General features: G+C 39.0%; 1 protein-coding gene across 1 annotated transcript; it reads right to left on the bottom strand.

Annotated features, from left to right (window-relative positions):
- Nucleotides 1-10,232: 10,232 nt before the first annotated feature.
- TMEM212 (transmembrane protein 212) lies at nucleotides 10,233-18,776 on the bottom strand. Its single transcript, XM_006861861.1, has 3 exons — nucleotides 18,618-18,776; nucleotides 11,578-11,637; nucleotides 10,233-10,625 (listed from the first exon to the last, which is right to left on the bottom strand). The coding sequence occupies exons 1-3, from the start codon at nucleotides 18,774-18,776 to the stop codon at nucleotides 10,233-10,235; spliced, it is 612 nt and encodes a 203-aa protein (XP_006861923.1).
- Between the last annotated feature and the right edge of the window lie 1,627 nt (nucleotides 18,777-20,403).

The raw sequence follows: 20,403 nt of genomic DNA, 5'->3' as shown, positions 1-20,403 counted from the left end.
AGTGTTAAAGAGCAAAGATGTCCATTTGAGGACTAAGATGCTCCTGATCCGAAGGCATGGTGTTTTCAACTGCCTTATGTGCTTGTGAAACGTTGGGTCATGAATAAGAAAGACCATAGAAAACTCAGTGGATTTGAATTATGGTTTTGGAGAAGAATATTTAGAAGAACAAACAAATTTGTATTTAGAAGAAGGACATCCTTAGATGTCCTTAGAAGCCAGGATGGCAAGGTGTTATCAGGAGGATATCATACTTAGTAAAATAGAGGGTCAGTGAAAAAGAGGAAGACGCCAAAGGAGATGGCAGTGGCAACCACATTGGGCCCAGACATAACAATTGTGAGTATGATGCAGAACTGGGCAGTGTTTCTTTCTGTTGTGTATAGGTTTGATATGCTCAGTAAATCATGAAGAGCAGCTATAAATAATAAACATAGCCTTTTGGGTGTTGGGATCATATTCCTAGGCACATGAGAAGAGAAAAGTCAAACACTAGTGAATAGCAGATCCTCCTATGGTTAAAGAGTCTCCAATTGTGAAAAACTTAACCACACCTGGTGCTTGTTAAATTGGTTACTACTCATAGTGACCTTATAGAAGTAGAATACCCATAGGGTTTCCAAGGCCATAGGTTTTCAGAAGCAGACTGCCATATCTTTCTCACATGGTGTGGCTGGTGGGTTTGAACTGTAGACCTTTCAGATAGCAGCCCAACACTTAACCCACTGCACCACCAGGGCACCTTATTTAAAGTAGAAAAAAAGAACAACCAAACCCACTCCCTTTGAGTTGATCTGACTCATAGCTTCCTTATATAGTGTTTCTGAGGCTTTAAGAGAGCGGACAGTCTCATCTTTCTCTTACAGAGCAGTTGGTGGATTTGAACTGTCAGTTTTGCAGTTTGTGGCATAAATTCTTAGTAATTCTATTGCTTTAAAAAGAAGCTTTCCTATTCATCTATGAAAGTAGGTTAGTTAGATATGAGAGAAGAACATTTTAAAACAATCCTTTTGCAAATGAACAGGAATTATAAGTTCCTTATTCATTCAATAATATAATGGTAAAATTTTAAAGAGTCCTTGGGTGATGCAAACCATTAACACACTCATCTCCTAATGGAACCTTTTAAAGTTCACTTCCACACCAAAGGTCTGCCAATTTTCTTCCAAAAATTCACCCACTGAAGATCCTATGAAGCACAGGTGTACTCTGACACACATAAAGTTGGAATCGACTTTATGGTTTTTTCGTTACAATTTTTCTTTAACTTTTTAAAGATAGCTGACCAGATAATTCTGGTTGATTTGATATAAGATTAAGTATTAGACCAAGATAGGTCTTTCTTTAAAGTTGTTCAGAGTAATCTGGGAATCTGTGACTAAATTGCATCATGCCTTGCATGGGTGATACTGCTGGTGCTTAATACTTCTTGAGCTAGCATAAGACAGTGATGTGGTGTACCCAGGCGACACATTAGTGTAGCTTGTTGTTGTTAAGTGCCGTCAAGTCGACTGCGACCCATAGCGATCCTGTATAGGGTCTCCAAGGAGCAGCTGGTGAGTTTGAACCACCGACCTTGCAGTTCAAAGCAGCTTTGCCATCTGGCGTATTAACCCACAGCGCCACACCAGGACTTTTAGTGTCGTTTGTTGTTGTTGTGAAGCGCCATCGAGTTAGTTCAGACCCACAGAGACCCTATATAGGGTTTCCGAAGAGCAACTAGTGAGCCTGAACCGATGACCTTCCAGTTCAAACGGCTTTGCAGTCTGGCGCATTAACCCACAGCGCCACACCAGGAGTCAGGACATGTAAAAAGTCCGTCATTCCATTTTGTAAGAAACTTTTTCATTTGCTGCTTAAAATTCTCCCCTCTGAATGCTAATCTTCTCAAATGGATTGGATTTTTATTTCAAAACCATAGACTGACAGATCTGGAAATGTCCTTGGAGGCCGTCTGGGGTCTTAGAGACGACAGAGTACAAGTTCATGTTGGTTGATGTGTGAAGTGGTGACCAGCTGCCTCATCCACATAAACCCGTCTGACTCTGAGGGCCAGTTAGGGTGGGGAAATGTCACGAGTCATTCTTCATCCCCTACCCCTCTTTTGATTTTGCCTTAATTACTTCCACTGTTTCTCTTCCTTCTCTCTTGTGGGGAGTGAACACAGGAAACCAATAATAATCATCAAATATACTCTTTAATTAATAAAATTAAATGTAATAGCCAACATTGTTTCACTCCAAAATGGTTTGGATTTACATATTAACACCATTAAAATTACTCTGAAATATTTACCTGTATAAATGCAGTATAAATTCAGTTTTCTCTCTACTCTTTCTTGATTATAGAGAATGGAGTTTCTTCCTTTCAGAATCCTGGTGGTGCAGTAGTTAAGCTTTTGGCTGTTAACCAAAAGATCAGTAGTTGGAACCCACCAGCCACTCCTTGGGAGTAAGATGGAACAGTTTGCTTCCGTAAAGATTGTGGTTGTTGCTGTGTGCCGTGGAGTCGGTTCCGATTCATAGTAACAGGGTTTCCGAGGCTGTAAATCTTTAGGGGAGCAGAAACCCTGATTTTTCTCCCATGGAGCAGCTGGTAGTTTCGAACTGCTGACACTGTAGTTAGCAGCCCAATTCGTAACCACTACGCTACCAGAGTTCCTTTGGAAACCTTACAAGGTAGTTCTGCTCTGTCCAAGTTGGAATCTTATTTATTTAAAATATAGTATAGTTAGTATTTGTTCAAAAATGTATTCCTAATAACATTTTAGAATAAGAGTGAAGAGAGGGGGAGAAATCCTAGAGTACTTTATATCAAAAAATTAAACTGCATATTACTCACGATGATTTATAAAGTAAAACCTGACACAGACACAAAAGTTCTCAGGATTCTGTTTTTTCTAACCCACTGCTCCCTTTTTGACAAAATTATCAAACTTACTTTAATAAATTATTAAACATTATACAAAAAAATATTTTAGTCTTTTTTCCTCTCTCAAGATGCTATAATTTTAAATTTTGATGTAGTCCCACAGAGTAAATGAATTTCAAATAGCCTTAAAAAATGCCTTCCATTTCTAAAAAATGAAAGTTAATTTGTGTCTGTGAGAAATAAAAGAAAAATTGTCCTGGTGAGATTTAAGTTAAGGTATTTGAGGTAGGTGTGGCTGCTGTTACTCCAACCAAGGGCTGTGATATGGCCCAGGATCTAAAAGCCTGGGAGCAAATACACATGGATGTCTGTATGTTGTCCATTTGTGAAATCGGGATAATGCGGTTCCAAGTGTTGTGAGGAATAAATGAGGTAAAATAAACCAAACCAGGTACCTTCCAGTCATGTGTTTCAGAGTAGAACTGCTTCATAGTTTTCAATGACTTTGACCTTTTGGAAACAGACCACTAAGACTTTCTTCTGAGATTGCTTTGGGTGGATTCCTATCACCAACCTTTTTGGTTAGTTGTTGCCAAGTGCCATCGAGTCAATGTTGATTTATGGTGACCCTGAATAGGGTTTCCAAGGAGCTGGTGGTAGGTTTGAACAACCGACCTTACATTTAGCAGTTCAGTTCTTATCCTATAGCACCACACCAGGAAGCTGAGTGCTTAACATTTTCCCCCCCTATGGCTCAGGAATTCCTAAATGAGTTAAAGCAGCTGACAAATAATAACTGCCCAATAAACAGCACCTACCATTATTTTCCTTTTGCCCAGGTATACTATATGTCACCGCTTCTACTTTTGCAGAAACCCCCCCCCCCAAAAAAACCCAAAAAAAAAAAACTGGTAACAGAAATGCCCTGAATTTTTATTTTCCCCCTAGATTCTGTTTTTTTCTACTGACCAATCTGAGAAGCCCACATAATGGAATTTGTGAAGAAGAAATAGAATGGATTTTTACTGTTCTGAGGTCCTGCATGAGTTCTACTTGAATCTACCCAAAGGGATTTAGTTCCCAGAAGCACCAGAAACAAGGTACTTACTATATTCCAACCTGACGCCCTAGACACTTAGGATAAGACTAAATATGAATTTGCTTCAAAGCACACTTATATTGCTTGGGATGGAATATAAATCCATATGAGAATTGGAGCCAATACATAAGAGGGCTTCAAAAAGTTCATGGGGAAATGAAATGAAAAGACAATAGAATTTTTCCACAGACTTTTTGAAGCTCCTATGTATTGTTGCTAATTTGTCTTGTGTTTGGAAGATATTCCTCCATTGATAACTACTTTTGTCCTGGTGGTGCAACAGTTGCTTGGCTGCTAACCAAAAGGATGGAGGTTCAAACCCACCCATTGGCTCTATGGGAGATAAAACTTGGTAATCTTCTTCCATAAAGAGGCCTAGAGGAATCTTTTTGTTGTTGTTGTTAGGTGCCATAGAGTCGGCACCGACTCATAGAGACCTTTTATGCACAGTAGAACAAAACAATGTCCAATCCTGGGCCAACCTCATTACTGTTGTCACACTTGAGTCTATCGATGCTGCCACCTGGCTAATCCATCTCATTAGGGGTCTTCCTCTTTTTCTCTGACACTCCACCTTACCAAACATGCTATCCTTTTCCAGCAACTGGTCGCTGCTGACAATATGTCCAAAGTACGAGAGATGAAGTTTGGCCATCTTGGCCTCCAAGGAGCACTCTGGCTGCACTTCTTCCAAAACAGATCTACTGGTTCTTTTGGCAGACCATGGCACTTTTAGTATTCTAAAAGATTCACAGAGGAATCTTTGGGCAGTTTTATTCTGTCATATTGAGTCTCTATTAGTTGAAAATTGTCTCAAGGGCACCTAACAACAACAAAAACATGTTTTGAACAGGTTGTAGTTTCCCTATGTCTTTTTTTTTTCTTTTCTATATCTTTTATGTGTAAAAACTTCTCATTTCACTAAAAAATCAAAACAAAACAACCCACTATATCATATGACAAGGGGGAAAACATTTTCTTTCCCCCTTTTATTAAAAAACCAAACCAAACCAAACACTGAATAATGAAAGGAAAACATAGGGAACCATTCCATTCCTTGGAGGAGGGGCAGGGGAGTTGCAGGGGACAGCTGCAGTGCGTCTGGTGTCCCGATTCTTTCCTTTCCCATCACTTTATTACTTATTGGACCAAGAATGTAGACAAGTCCATCTCTGGTTGGTTTGCATTTTAGTTTCTCAACTCAAATTCTAAGCTCTTGCTTGTTTATTCCCTGCTGTAACTCCTAAAGTTGCAGTATCGCTTCAGGGCATTGTGTTTAGCCTCACAAACTGGGAGCTCATTTCTTAGCCTTTTCCTGCACCTATTAAGTGAGGTCTTGAGAGCTTGAAGGGCTCATGCATGTCTTTTACATGTTTACCCAGATCCATCATGCCTCTTTCAACCACTTGGCATGGTGGTTTGGTTGAGTACCCACTGACTGTCCATTCATACACCTTTACCATGTGACCTTGAACAAGATGATCTTAGTTCTACGAAGCCAAGAAGGTACAGGTAATGGCTATGGTGATTCTGAAGTAGGGGATTGAATCGTATTTGAAAATGCCTCTGAAATTACAAGAAAAAACTCTTAGAAGTTATTATTTTCCCTTATAATATTGACCTTCATGTTGTTGTTGTGGTTAAGTGCCGTCGAATCAGTTCTGAACCATAGTGACCCTGTATAGGGTTTCCAAGGAGCGGCTGGTGAGCTTGAACCACCAATCTTGTGGTTCAAACCAACTTCGCTGTTCAGTGCATTAGCTCACAGTGCCACACCAGGACTCCATTGGCCTTTATGGTGGTGGTGGTGGCATGCTGTGCAGTCGGTTCCGACTCATGGGGACCCTTAGAAGGTTTCCAAGGCTGTAAATCTTTACAGGAGCAGAAAGCCTCAACTTTCTACTGCAGAACAACTGGCAGTTTCCAACTGTAGTTCTGGAGGTTAGCAGTCCAACTCATAACTACTACGCCACCAGAGCTCCTTATTGACGTTTATAGATAGATCTTAAAAACATAATTAATTTTGTTCTTTGACTACCTGCTCATCTACTGCCATCATGTCAATTCCAGCTATAGCAGACCTGTAGAACAGAGTAGAAGTGCCCCATAGAGTTTCTGAGGTTGTAAATCTTGATAGAAATGGATTGGCTCATCTTTTCCTGTAGAGCAGTTGGTGGGTTCTAAGTTCTGACCTTTCAGTTGGTAGTACAATGTTGAACCCACTCTGGCACCAGGACTCCTTTACTTTGACATCTGTTTCCCCAAATCTTCCAAACCATCACTTTTCTCTTTCGTACAAATTGTTATGGCTCTCAAATTTTATGTAACATAGGTTTAGTTTTCAGCCAGACACTTAAAAGAACAGTTTTAAAAGATATTATTGCAGGTTCGTTTATATGAATAAAGAGGTATGAATTAACAGCATATTTTACAATGTTATTATAATTTAAAATAAAATATTTAAAATACTTGTTAACACTATCAGCTTGTGGGAAATCTAGCTGATTTGGATTTGGATTAAAAAAGGATAGACTTCTGTATCCTGGCAATTCATTCACCTTTCCTACTAAGAAAGTTGTGTGTTTCCTGAAATTTTAATGAATAAGACATTTATTTCACTGTTGAAAGTTGTGCCCAATATAGCTGAGGTTCCTACAGGATAGCAAAGATCTGTTTGATGGCATATGCTGTTAGATGGCATATGAGGCAGTGGTGCATTTATTAATATAAAACATCACAACTCGTTATGCCATCATCCTTGTTAATGGCATGGGATCTGCTGCCATAATGGATTAAATGGTGTCAAGTCATCCAAAAATGCTCAAGAAATGCTGCTGATTAAATTGATCTAGAACTTTCACCCAAACTAGGGCTACATTTTATACAGATGGGGAAAATGAGAATCTGGGGAAAGTAACACTGATAGAATCTTTGAATCAAGTAATGATTCTTAAACTTGATTGTTCATCAGAGTCTCTTGGGGAGTATGTTAAAATGCATTTTCTCTGTCTCCCGCACCAGAGTTTCCAATTTAATAAGGCTTGTCAGAGACCAAGAAATCTGGTTTAAAAAGAATCCTAAGTAACTCTGATAGCAATGATCTACCTTGAGAAATGTTGGTCCCATACCTGGCTCAAAACTCAGGTGGAAAGAAGGTGTGTTCTGAAGGATGGGTATAGGCAAGACTCTGAAGTTGAAGCAGTTTGCCCTTGACCCAAATTCCTCTCTTTTCAACTCATTTTTTCTCTCCCCAAGGGCTCTACTTTTATATGACCTTACTGTTGGATCTCATAGAACTAGCTTACCAAGCTCTAAATCTTTTTTTTTTTTTTTTGCTTTGTTTTGTTTTCTGTCTTTTCTTTCTGCCCTGGATAACACATTAAATTTATGTGCTGGGGTGTCATACCTAAGGTGGCAGACAAATATCCTGCTTACTTTCCAGGCTAAGGTGCTGGGACTACAAACACTTCAATGTGTAACTCTTTTAGCTGTAAGTTCCTTTAACAAAGGGCTCTAGGAAGTGTGAAATGTTCACTGAAAAGGAGAAATCTCAAATGCTAAACTTCCAGCTAACCTAAGAGTACAGTGGGGGAGGTAATGTTGGTCTGCTCACAGTTCTCAGCAGGTCTTCTTGGTAAAATGGACTCTCTCCTAAAGAATGCACAGACTTATGCAGAAATTGTAGAGGACAGGACTGACCATAAAAGGCATCATGAATGCTGAAAACAAGTCTTCAGCTTTGATGTTTGAAGTGCATAGTATTAAACTGGAAAGAAACCAAATGGCTAATATGATACTAGCCTGAGTCAGAAAGCCAGTTTAAGAATTTGCAGTGAGAAACAGCACTCTCCAGAAGGAGGCTGTTCAATCCTCCCATAAGGGACCCAGAATCTGCCTTTGGAATTTGGAATCAAAAGTCATGTGGGCTCTTCTCTCAATGACCTGCTCCAAGTCTTTTGGAGTCCAGAGCCATGAGTCCCAATGTTTTAGTAGACAAGTGTGTGTTGAAGAGAGTCGGATGGACTTGGCCAGCTTGAGAGACACTACGATGGGCCTGGTGTGGCACTGTAAAATAGTCACTAGACTGCTAACCCCAAGGTTGACAGTTCAAACTCACCAGCCACTCCTTGGAAACCCTATATAGTCAGTTCACTATGAGTCAGAAATGACTCGATGCCACTTAACAACAGCAACAATTCAGTCATGTAACCTTGGGCAAATTTTACTCTTTAGCCTCAGTTTGCCATCTGTAAACTGGAGAAGTGACTAGGTATAAAGTAAGCACTCAATAAATGTCCCTAGTATTATCATGTCATTAATATTATTAAAAGCCTTGTTGATAAACTTGATGTTGAGTATATCAGCTTAGAGCATGTATGCCTTTCTAAATTCATGGACTATAAGCAAGATTACGATACCTGTTTTTGACTAATACTAAAAATATTAAGGATACTGCCTTTAATTTACACAAAAACTCTTAAAAATTTATCTCTATTAGTAATTTTTTAAATTGTGGGTTGAGATACAAATTGGCTACAGCTGTATATTTACTTATCGTATCATCATGTTTCCATTTGCTCAGTCACAAACTATTGTGACTATTAATGAGCATCTATTATGTGCCAGAAAGAGCCTTCGTAGCATAGTGGGTTACAAGCTGACTGCTAACTACAAGGTTAGTAGTTTGAATTTAAATACAAGCTGACTGCTAACTACAAGGTCAGTAGTTTGAATTTAACAATTACTCGGTGGGAAGAAGATGCACCATTCTGCTCCAGTAAAGATTTATAGCCTCAGAAACTCTACACAGGGTTGCTATGAGTTGGAAAGAACTTGATAGCACACCACCACCACTACTACCACCAGCAGCACTATTATGGGCCAGGAAGCACAGTGGTTCCATAGGATAAGCATTGTACTGTGAACCACAAGATCAGCAGTTTGGACCTACCAGCCACTCCATCGGAAAAAGATGAGGCTTTCTGTTTCTGCAAAGATTTAAAGCCTTGGAAATCCTATACAGGGTCACTATGAATCAGAACTGATTCAACAGCACTTAAAAAACAGCTATATTGCAGATGAAAGAGAGAAGAGGAAGGGTTGGTGGGTCTGAAGTGTGGTGAGACCTGGGGACTCCTGAGTCCATGGACAAGAACATAGCTATGGAGGACTAGAGCTGAGAATGAAGCATTCAGCTGATATGAAGTGAGAGGAGATGCACAAGAACACCCAAATTTGCAGACAGTACCCATTTGACCTAGTCTCAGTGACTTGATGATCAGAACTCAAATAGAGGAAGATAAAACAAACAAACAAACAAACAAACATTTTTAAATAAAAGAAACAAGGTTAAATTGCTACAATTTGGATGTAGTAGCTCAAAATACTAATTGAGAGGGAAGAAATCGTCACATCAAGTATCAATCCTCTGTATATAGGGTTGATAGGAACCGGCAACTAAGACATTGGCTACCTAAAATGAGGGTGCAATAAAGGTACGAAGTGACTGGCTTACAAGTTTTCAAGAGGGAGTTTAGTTTAAGGGTGTGCTGGGGAAGATAGACTCCCCACTGAATAGTTTTCATCTTGTCTAGATGAAATAGTTTTCATCTTGTCTAGATGGGGCTGGTGAAAAGAGATGGGGATAAGATTCTTATGACTCAATAATGAATAATTGTTACCATGACTAATTGTAACTGTCACAGCTGTAAAGTTAGAAGCTTTGTAACAAAAAATGGGGAGTAGTTAATCTTACAGTCCAGAAACAGAGGACCCTAGGACCATCAAAGTAAAAGAGCATGAGAAGAAAGTGGGACCTTATCCAGAGAAGCAGCTACACCAGAGATGGAGGCAGAGATGAGGACATGGAGAGAGAGAGCAGCTGAAGATTCTAAACTCAAGGAAAGGAAAGATCGAGTGCTGGCAGCCAGGAGGCAAGCTTACAGAATGTGCCCTTTGGTTGTTTAAATTATATAATCCTGAGTGTTTTTGTGTACATCTCCCCCATCTCTCCCTCTGCCCCCAAAAAAGAGGGACTAGAAGCAAATACTGTTGAACGATGATGCACGGAGGAGATTGTAATCATTGCAATGAAATAATGAGTGTAAAACCAATGTTCTCCCATGGAAACTATCACTCAATTCACAATAAAAACTTAAAAAAAACACCCCCCCAAAAACAACGACAACAATTACGTGCCATGCAATGGCTAGCACAGTTATTTAGGATACAGTGGTGCATTCTAGAGAGATATTAAATGCTATTATATCAAACCTTCCACTTTAGCATTCAGGACAAAACAAGAGCTGGTTCTCCGTTTTGTGACACTTACATTTATGTCTCCATTATGGATAAGTCTCGCAGAAAGCTTGATAAGTGCAGTCAGGGAGGTACAGAGCATGGCGAAGCTCAGGCACAGGTCAAGGACTTGAAGTGTCAGATGGTACTCTTCATAGTGTGGTGGGTCCACACAGACTGATGGGAATTTTGCATATGGAAAAGGAAAGATCACTGCATAACCAAGGTAGTTGGTCCCTGCAATTCCTGCAAATGAGTAGAAGCAATATGGGCCAAGGAGAGCAGATTCCAAGGCTATTGCAAAATGAAGTGGGCATCCCATAATGCTGAGAATCACAAAGGTGAAGCTGGCTTCCCACTAAAAATAAAACATAAACAAATTTTTACTTTGAGAATTAGGTATTTCAAAAGTTTTCTAAGAATATGAAAAAAAAAAAAAGCTGGGTGTTAATGTCTTCTACTGAGAAATAAGGAGGAATGGTTGTTACAACCTTCCCTTTGGTTCCTACACCTCCCCTCTGATATAACACAATTGGAGCAAGAATGCAATCAATCTCATTCAACAAACATTTGTTTATTTATTTTCTATCATGTGAAGAAGAACTTTTCTATGGTGGGGAAAACGAAGATGAGTAACAGATTCTGGACCTTTTCTTCTCAGTGGTCCATGATCCAGGAATATCAAGATCCCCTGGAAAGTGGTTAGAAATGCAGAATCTCAGGCCTCACCCAGTTCTTCTGAACTGGAATGTGCATTTAAGATGATTCCCAGATGATTTCCATATATGCTAAAGTTTGAGAAGCACTACCTTTTGATTCACCTATACGTTAAAGTTTGAGAAGCACTACCTTAGCCATAGGAAGAAACTCTATAATCAGATCAAGATAGTCATTCTGTATCATGGGTAACCTGAAACTACACTGTCAGAATGCAAGATAACATATGCTTCTCATCCTTTTATGGAAGGGAAAGTAAAAGGGAGATTGAGGAGTTGAGGTTTGAAGAAATGCTATTGAAAGCAGAGAAGCTTATAGATTCAGTCTTTCAAAATGATAACATCTATGCTGTAACACTAACAATCTGTCTTCTCCAAATACAATAATCACAGGAACTTGTGGAAAATGTTTGGAGCAGGAATCAAATTAATGCTATTTTTAGAAAATATATTTAGTTGATTACTGAACTCCATCACGGGCATCAATTAAAAAATGCAATTATAATGAACTCTCGTGATGTTCCTGCTAGATCCTGAACTAGCAGTTATTTGACCTCTGAATCCACTCTACATTCCTATTTTATGTCTATTTACCAGGTATTTCTGGGTCCACTCCTTCTGAGCCAACAGTAGAAGTACACCAGCTGTGATGGCCTGTGGGGAGAAAAATGGAAAACATCACCTCCCAGAAAGAACGCACCTCCAGAAAACAGTTCAATCTATTGTACAATTTGGCCACTTTATCATGAATTAGAAGGAACAGCAAATGGCTTCATGAATTTATGACCCTGATTTCCTCAATCATGGAAGAATTTTTGATGACTGTGAGAAAAACAAGTCATCAGTGCCACCAAGATAAAATTCATCACAAGCTCATGTTTTGATTCTCTGTGTTGTGTTTACCATCATGATTATAACTTCCACTGCTATAAGTATCAGTGAAATGGAAGCCTGGCTTTATAATCCTTGCCATATGTTTTATTTTGATCAATTGTCTATTGTTCATCTCTCTCACCCATTGCTGAAACTACAAATGGAAGAAACCAGAATGGAAACCTGTCATACATCTTTGAAAAACCTTCACAGAAGTGGCATTATCTTTTACCATTTGCTTTCTTTTGAGATTCTGCAGCCCCAGCCTGCTGGTAGAGTACAAATATATGATCCCTGTTTCTCAAGTAACAAAGATTATCATTACAATGAATTCATGATGTGAATTTATTGCTCTGGGTGAAATGATGTCCAGCTTTTCAAAGGAGAGTTTTTCTTTATAATCCCTGTTGAAGTAAAAAGGCCCAGGGTAAAACTAACTAAACAAAACCAGAATGGAGTGAAAATTAACGAAAAAAAAAAAAAAATCTCTGGGCTCATCTTTGATTCAGCACCAGGTACAATGAAGGAGAGGTTTATGGTCTTTGACCCTGGAAATCACTTATTCCCATTTCATAAATCATTTGTTCTTAGTCAAGGAATGTCTCGAGGGTAAGAGAGAAAACCAGGAAGAGTTGTGCTTAGAATAAGATATGGAATGTGGACAGCTCTAAAAATAGTACAATATAGGTTTTTGACAAGAATAAGAATGGCTGCATGTTTGGTATCAACAAATTTAAGGGTGAAAGCAGCAGAGTTCTTACCAGTATGGTTTTGTGGTGCGCTGCTTTTTGTAGCTCTGGGTCTGACATATTTATTATGTTGAGACCTAACTTTTCATTTTCCTGGCATATTTTATTTTGAGTTTTGGATTTAGAGAATTTGAGAGGGAGGAAAAAATGCCCACACATATACATTCACACAAACTTTTCATGTAGCTGAATTTGAAATTCCAGACTTGGCATTGCCATACCATAAAACTCCCATGGTTAAAAACAGAACCATCTGTAGTCTAAAGAGGCTCCTGGCTTGATTATGCAGGAGGAAAGTTTCCAAAGAACCCTATGGAGGCTGAGCCAGCATAAATAATACAGGAAAACAGGAGAGTTATTAAGAGCAATTGTAACACTAATGCTGTAGCCTCAGCCTGGGACCTGTCTATACTTTGAGAGACAAAGTCCTCAATTTAGATGTCCTATGTGGAGAAAAATTGAGGCAAGAAAAAAAACAAAGAAGAGGGAGCTGACACCGATCTGCTAGTAAAACTCTGAGGAGATAGCTGACATTATCAAATGCTCGGATCCCACGTTGCCTTACCTACTTTGGCGTGAGCTGTTTCTCTCATTCCAAAAGTTGGAAAATGTAATGTTGCAGTTGCCTGTTATTTCTGTGGTAGCTGCCAGCTTGAATTTTGTTTTGTTTACACAAAACTTTGAAAAAGATCTTTCATGGAGTAAGCTGCAGCATGAATGCAGTTCAGTAACTTGTCAAAGTCACCTGCAGATGGGGGCCCCAGAGCTGAAACACCTTTATTTTCACTGGTGCCCCACCATGCAAGGGAGATAGACAGCATGCATAGGATATTTACCTCCCAAGACTCACAATCTTCCCCCTTTCCTTCCTATCTTTCATTCATTTCTTTTTTTAAGAATTATTTTACTTTAAAAGTATATGTTACTATATATTTGCCAATTCAGACTTTCTTGTCCATACAATCCAATGGAATTGACTGTATTCATCATGTTGTGCATCTATCTCCACTGTTCATTTCCAAATTATCCTGGAACCTTTACTAGAAGTCCAATGCTCTCTAAGTGGGAGAAGCTTCCACTTCTCATGTCTCACCAACCCTTGGTAACTACTAGTTAACTCTGATGTCTACACATTTGCCTATTTTATGTAAGTGGGATCATACAATATTTGTGCTTGGGTGATTGACTTAAATCATTCAGCACTATGTTTTTGAGGTCTATCCATGTTATAGTATGTATCAGAACCCCATTCCTTTTTGTGGCTGACTAATATGCCGTTGTGTATATGTATCACATTTTGTTTATCCATTCACCTGTGGATGGACACGTGGGCTGTTTCCACTTTTTGGCTACTGTGATTGCTGTTGTTGTTGTTGTTAAGTGCCATCGAGTCGGTTCCGACCCATAGCGACCCTGAACAGGGTTTCCGAGGCTGTAAATCTTTACGGGAGCAGAAAGCCTCATCTTTCCCCTGCAGAGCAGCTAGTAGTTTCGAACTGCTGACTTTGTGGTTCGCAGCCCGATTCATAACCACTACCCTACCAGAGCGTCATTAGTACCCATGAACATTGGTATATAAATTTCTGTTCCTGCTTTCAATTTTTCATTTCTTTTTATAAATTTTATTTTTAGATTGGGAGGGAGAAAAGAGTAGGAAAAAATGATTAGAGGGCAGGGAAGACAAGTCAAGTGGGAAGATAAAATGTGAATGGGGAGAGTAGGGCAGCCAAGCTGTGAGAAGCCATACTGTGAAATAAGGCACAGGCCTGCACGCTTCTCTCTCACCTCTTCTTGACTTGCTATTAACATGCTCTGTGGGCTGTTCCAGGGGCATTTCTCAGGTTTTGCAACAGTTGCAGCTACCACCTTTATCACATGATGAGTTTGAACTTTGCCACTGAATCTGAGTGGTTCCCAGAAGTAGATGAATTGAAGGAAGTGGGCAGCAGTAACAACAGAAATAGAAACTCTTAGAGAAATCATACTAATTAATCATAGTACTTAATTTATTCACATACAAGCATCTATTGTAGGACTAATATGAACGCCGGATGCAATAGACACTATGCAGATAAAATAATGAGTCTACATTTATTGAGTGCTTATTATATGCCAGGCATATATAAACACTTTTATCTGTGTTAACTCATTTAACCCCCATAAATGAACCTCTGATGTAGATATTTATTGTTTTGCCTTAGAACCTGAGGCATATAGAACTTAAATAACTTAGCAAGATTACCATTTGTACAAATAATGGTCCCAACTCTCAGTGGAGTTTACAGTCCAGATGCAAAAATAATGCAAATACAAGAATGTCCATAAAAGGAGGCAAGAAGAATGAGTGCTTTTCATGTGAGATGAGCTCTGTGATAAGATCCCACTTCCAGGGTGAACAATAATGATGAAGGCCTCCTGAGAAAATAGGATTGGAAGCTGATTTAAGGGTGGATGTGATTTCAATGGGAGATGGCCTAGGGGAAGGCTTTCCAGGAAGAGGAAGTAGCATGCACAAAGGTGGGGAAGTAGCAGTTACGCACGCACAGGGACCAATAAGGACTATGACTGACTGGAAGTGGGTTATTGGTGGAGAAGAGGAAGACATTAAGCTTGAAAACTATGTAATGCCATGAGGGCCTCAAGATTCAAACTAATGTGTCCAGACTTTGGGAGAAATGAAGGAACACTAAAAGTTTTTGAAGAAGGAGTTACAGTGACTAGAATAGAGATTTAGAAAGATGAGCCTGGTTGTCATGTTGCAGGCTGCATTGGACAAAGGTAAGCCCTATGTAGAACCCTCACCTTCAGAAATTTTTTAAACCTCTACCTAGAGTAAGGAATACATTTTACTTCAGGGTCTAGCTATATGCACTTTTTGTCCTTTAGAATAACTTAAACTTTTTCAAACTCTTTAAAGGTTTACAGAACAGACCATCAGCTTTCAGTCAACAAATCATATACTTTGCTTCATTACAATGATTGCCATATACGCACCAACAGTTACCTCTTGCATTCCCCCGTGTCTCCTGCTACTTTTTGTTTACTCTGCTAACCTTCCTCTTTTTGTATATTGCCTGCCTTGTTACCCATGCTAACCTGTATCTACTCTCTAGCTCGTGAGTAATTTCCCCTCCCCTTACCTCCTGTAGCCATCCTGATGTTGCCCTGTGACATAATGCACTGGACCACAAGGTCAGCTCTTCAAATTCACCAGCTGTTCCTCAGAAACCCTATACAGGGTCGCTATGAGTAGGAACCAACTCGATAGCACTTAACAATAACATAACCTCCTGTAGCCATCATAGATTGTTTCTTTTATCAAGAAAATCTTTTGTTAACTTCTTACAGCATTGGTCTTATATAATATTTGTCCTTTTGTGACTGACTAATTTCACTCAGCATAATGTCCTCCAGGATCATCCATATTGAGGTGTTTTGCGATATATCATTAATCTTCAACATTGCATAGTAGTCCATTGTGTGTATGTACCAAAGTTTAGTTTAACCATTCTTCTGTTGATAGGCATTAGGCTATCCATCTTTTTGATGTGTCTTTTATAGACAGTATATCTAATAGTTATGTGCACTTTTATACATAACCAAAATAATATGCTTATTATGTGGGATGCATCCTAATATTTTCTATTCTATTGAAATCTATTGACCTACTAGTGGATAGATTCTCACAGCTCTGTTATCAAAGTTATCTAGGGATAAAACTTGGGTATGAGGTGGGGAGTGGTAAGGGTGAAGCACTGAGAGGGTTGCACAGTGATCATAGAGAGGAATGAACACATAGGTTGGTTCAAACCATCAGCCTTGTAATTGGTAACCTGATGCTTAACCCTCTACATCACCAGAACTTCTTTGCATGAACTATTGGGTGGTTGGAAACCACAGACTGTTGAAGATGGATAAGACGGGTAATTGAGACACTTTCCTAACATGAACAAACTGAAGCGTATATGAGTAAGCCTAGCCATGATCTTTCTCCATGTTCCAGTCTCTAAAACAGATTTCGAGTGAAACACCGCTGCTGTCATTGGCTGGGGCCTAGGACCCTCAGTTCCTACATTTAAATGTACTTTAAGTTTAAAACTCAGGCTTTAAGGATTAAACCAGACCTTAGTCTTTAAGACAGTATGATCTCCTTGCTGCATACTTTGCAGCAGCTGAGGTCTTTAAATAACTTAGTTCAGAAATTCTAGGAAAACTGCATGTCATATGGTTGTCAGAATGAAGCTAGGAGAGTTTGAGGACCATTTTGTGAAGAATTTTGGAAGCTTAAATGCAAGACATTGAACAAATACAAAGTACCATATCACATGTGAAAATCTACCTTTTACAAGTCTCAAAAGAGATATTGAATCATCAGTAAAAGGAAATGTCAATATGATTGAAATGTACAAATTATTTTTCTGCTAGAGGAAGACAGTTTTTGAAGACAAGTTAAATGATTGACAATAAAATTTGTGGAGTGGGTCAGAGACCTTTGGAAGTTGACCCTGATCAGACAGAGCGGTGGTTCACTAGCAAAAAAAAAATAATAATAAAAGAATATATCACGTTGTTTCAAATTAAGACATTATTGAAAGAGTGTTATTGCTTTCCTTCTCATGAGTATTTCCCCCACTTTAGTGCCGTTGAGTTGGTTCCAACCCACAGCGACCCTGTGTAGGGTTTCCGAGGAGAGACTGGTGAGCTTGAAACGCCGACCTTATGGTTAAAAGCAACTTTGCAGTCGGGCGCATTAACCCACAGAGCTATACCAGGACTCCAGCCCGTGTTTAGTGCTTCAAAATTCATAAAATATTTTATTAGGCAAGCTTTGTTTAAATTGTGTTTCTTCTCATTGAGCATCTTGGGCTTGCACAGTTTTATATGGGTTGCATAGGGTTTCCAAGGAGCAGCTGGTGAGCTTGAATTGCCAACCTTGCAGTTCAAACCGCTTTGTAGTGTGGTGCATGAACCCACAGCAAGTCACATTTAAAACCTAAAGGCAATAAGGCACTAGCTGACTAAGGGCCTGCTCCTCACTGACCCACACGTGAGTAACATCATACATACGATGGGAACAGACACACCTCCTCAGATGCTACCTGTCTGTCTCCACTTCTGACTCATGGTGACCTTATGTGTGCATGGTGGAACAAATCACTGGAACTGTCTTTCAAAGTGCCTCTGGGGGAGTTTGAACCATCAATATTTGGTTAGCAGCTGAGTGCTTCATAGAAAGTCTCCTTATTTGATCACAATATATATGACAAAACAACATTAAGAAATAGCCTATATTTAAAATGCAACAACTATAAATCCGTGTTTTAAGGTGTGATGATGTAGGTCAAGTACTGGACTGCTAACCACAAGGTTGGCAATTCAAACCCACAAGCGACCCCTTGAAAACTCAGGCTACAATGTCTCTATGAGTTGGAAATGAGTTGACAACACTTAACAACAACAAGGTGAATTCAAGGAACCCTAGTGGTACAAATGGTGAAGTCTTTGGCCACTAACCAAAAGGTTGGTGGTTCAAACCCACCAAGAAGCCTCTTGAAAGACAGGTCTGCTTGATATGCTTCCAAAAAAGTCACAATCTTAAAATATTCTATGGAGCTCCTGGAAAAGCTCCAAAGTCTGATTTCACAACAGAACCAAAGTTGAACAAAACCTTGATTATAGCCAAATCCTTTATTCCTTTCTTATAAGTCTGCATAGGTTTAGCAGTTCAAACCCACAAGTTGCTTCACAATAGAAAGACCTAGAGATCTGCCCCATAAACATTACAGCCAAGAAAACCCCATAGGGCAGTTCTATTCGCTCACATGGATCACTATGAGTCAGAATTGACTTGATGGTACCTGACAATAACAACAAAATGAATTATGATATTTTTCATAGAATTATGATTTCCTCATATTGTTTAATTCAAAAAGAATATGGTGTTCTGTTTTCCCTCCCTCCCTTCTTCCCTTCCTCCCCTCCCTCAATATATGCAGTGAAATGTTTTCCTACCAAAGCTCCATTCCAGATAGGACAAGCAATCCGAACACTCCATCCTGTGAACCAAAGTTTGTAAGAAAAGACAGGAAAGAAAGCGATGACTCCAGAGAACACACTGAGACTGCCCAGAGTAACCAGAGTCTGGCCAGCAGCCTGGTATCGGCCCTTCATTTTCCTCTGTCACTGGAGTCCTTGGTGTCAAAGATGCTTTGTAACCAAAGCATGAGGCTATGACGACCTCAATAAACAGAAGTTTCTTAGAGATGGTATCCATGGCACATGTGGACTGTTGACCTAGTTGGAAACACGATTCCATTTGTTTCCTTAAAGGTAATAAATTTATTCTTGCCAAAAACTTGACACAATAAAATCTAAAATGAATTTATTTCAGAGAGACAGGCAGGAAAAAAAAAAAAAAATCCTTGTTCAGAAGTTATTGCCTTCATTCCCTTCATCTGCCTGTTCTGGGGAGTGACCACTTCCTGGCTTAATCAGATTCAAACGGCTGCTGACTGAGCTAATTGTTTCTCTACTCAACCTGCCGGGTGGTTCCAGCATAAAAGCCAACAAACATCCTTTGTGCACAATAGATTCCCAGCACAGTTTCCCACAAAAGAAATTTAAAATAAGGACTCCAAACACTTTTAATTTAATTTAAATGATTTAAAGCAAAAAGAGTCCTTCCCCCTACCTCACTGGATTCTCCAAAGTTTAATTCTATTACAAATAGTTTTGAATTTTTAATAAGGACTTTTTATGTGGCTTTATCCCCAAATAGGCACAAGCTCCATTATATGAAGTTCTGCATTCTTCTTACTAAACAGGCTTCACCTTATTTAATTTGTTATTAATTCAGATATCAAGTAAAATTTGGAGATGGTAATGTATGACATTGTAAAATAGAACCAACTTGGAGGAATAGTTTATTGGATGAATAAAATACTGATCTCCATTTATTCTTGAATCATAATTACAATTTTAGATAATGGAGCTTCTGTACATTTTAAACAATTGTAAAATTTCATCTTTTAATTTCTAATGCATTGAAGGAAGTAGAGTATTTGATTTTGACAGGCAGGATATGTTTGAATGTTTTTTTTCTGAAATAAAATCTTTTTCTTTTTTTTTTGAGTGAAGGCTTACAGAGCAGATCATAAGTTTTACATTCAACAAATCATATATTTCATTTCATTTCATTTCAATAACTGCAATTCCTTCCACGTACCATCAGTTATTCTACTTCCTCCCTACCATTCCTATTTCATTCAACCTTCTTTTCCAACCCTTCTGAATTTTATCCCTAAGTAAATGCTGCCTTTTTGATCTTGGATGGCTGACCATTCCATGGTGAACATTCCTTCTATGTGCCTAGCTGATCGGCTTAAAATCAGGAAAGGTATGTGTCAGGATTGTATTTTTTCACCATACTTATTCAATCAGTATTCTGAACAAATAATTTGAGACACTGGATTATGTAAAGAAGAGTGTGGCATCAGGATTGGAGGTCTACTCATTAGCAACCTGCGATATGCAAATAATACAGGCTTGCTTGCTGAAAACAAAGAGGTCTTAAAATACTTACTGATGAAGATCAAAGACCACAGCCTTCAGTATGGGTTGTACCTCAATATGAAGAAGACAAAAATCCTCACCAATTGAACAATAAATATCATCATGATAAATGGAGATAAGATTGAAGTTGTCAAAGACTTCATTTTGCTTGGATCCACCATCAACACTATAGAAGCAGCAGACAAGAAATCAAACAACATATTGCATTAGGCAAATCTGCTGCACA

Source organism: Chrysochloris asiatica, unplaced genomic scaffold (assembly GCF_000296735.1).
Source record: "Chrysochloris asiatica unplaced genomic scaffold, ChrAsi1.0 scaffold00043, whole genome shotgun sequence".
Taxonomy (NCBI): Eukaryota; Metazoa; Chordata; class Mammalia; order Afrosoricida; family Chrysochloridae; genus Chrysochloris; species Chrysochloris asiatica.
Note: the sequence above shows the minus strand (reverse complement) of the source record. Positions and strands in the feature narration are given on the sequence as shown.

What these genes read in the sequence shown, in the direction of transcription:
- TMEM212 (XM_006861861.1), bottom strand. Translation starts at nt 18,776, where the DNA reads ATGAAGGGCCGATACCAGGCTGCTGGCCAGACTCTGGTTACTCTGGGC. An exon ending in CTATCTGGAATGGAGCTTTG is followed by an intron (nt 11,638 to 18,617) that starts GTAGGAAAACAT and finishes TTCTCCCCACAG; the next exon opens with GCCATCACAGCTGGTGTACT. An exon ending in AGTGGACCCAGAAATACCTG is followed by an intron (nt 10,626 to 11,577) that starts GTAAATAGACAT and finishes TTTTATTTTTAG; the next exon opens with TGGGAAGCCAGCTTCACCTT.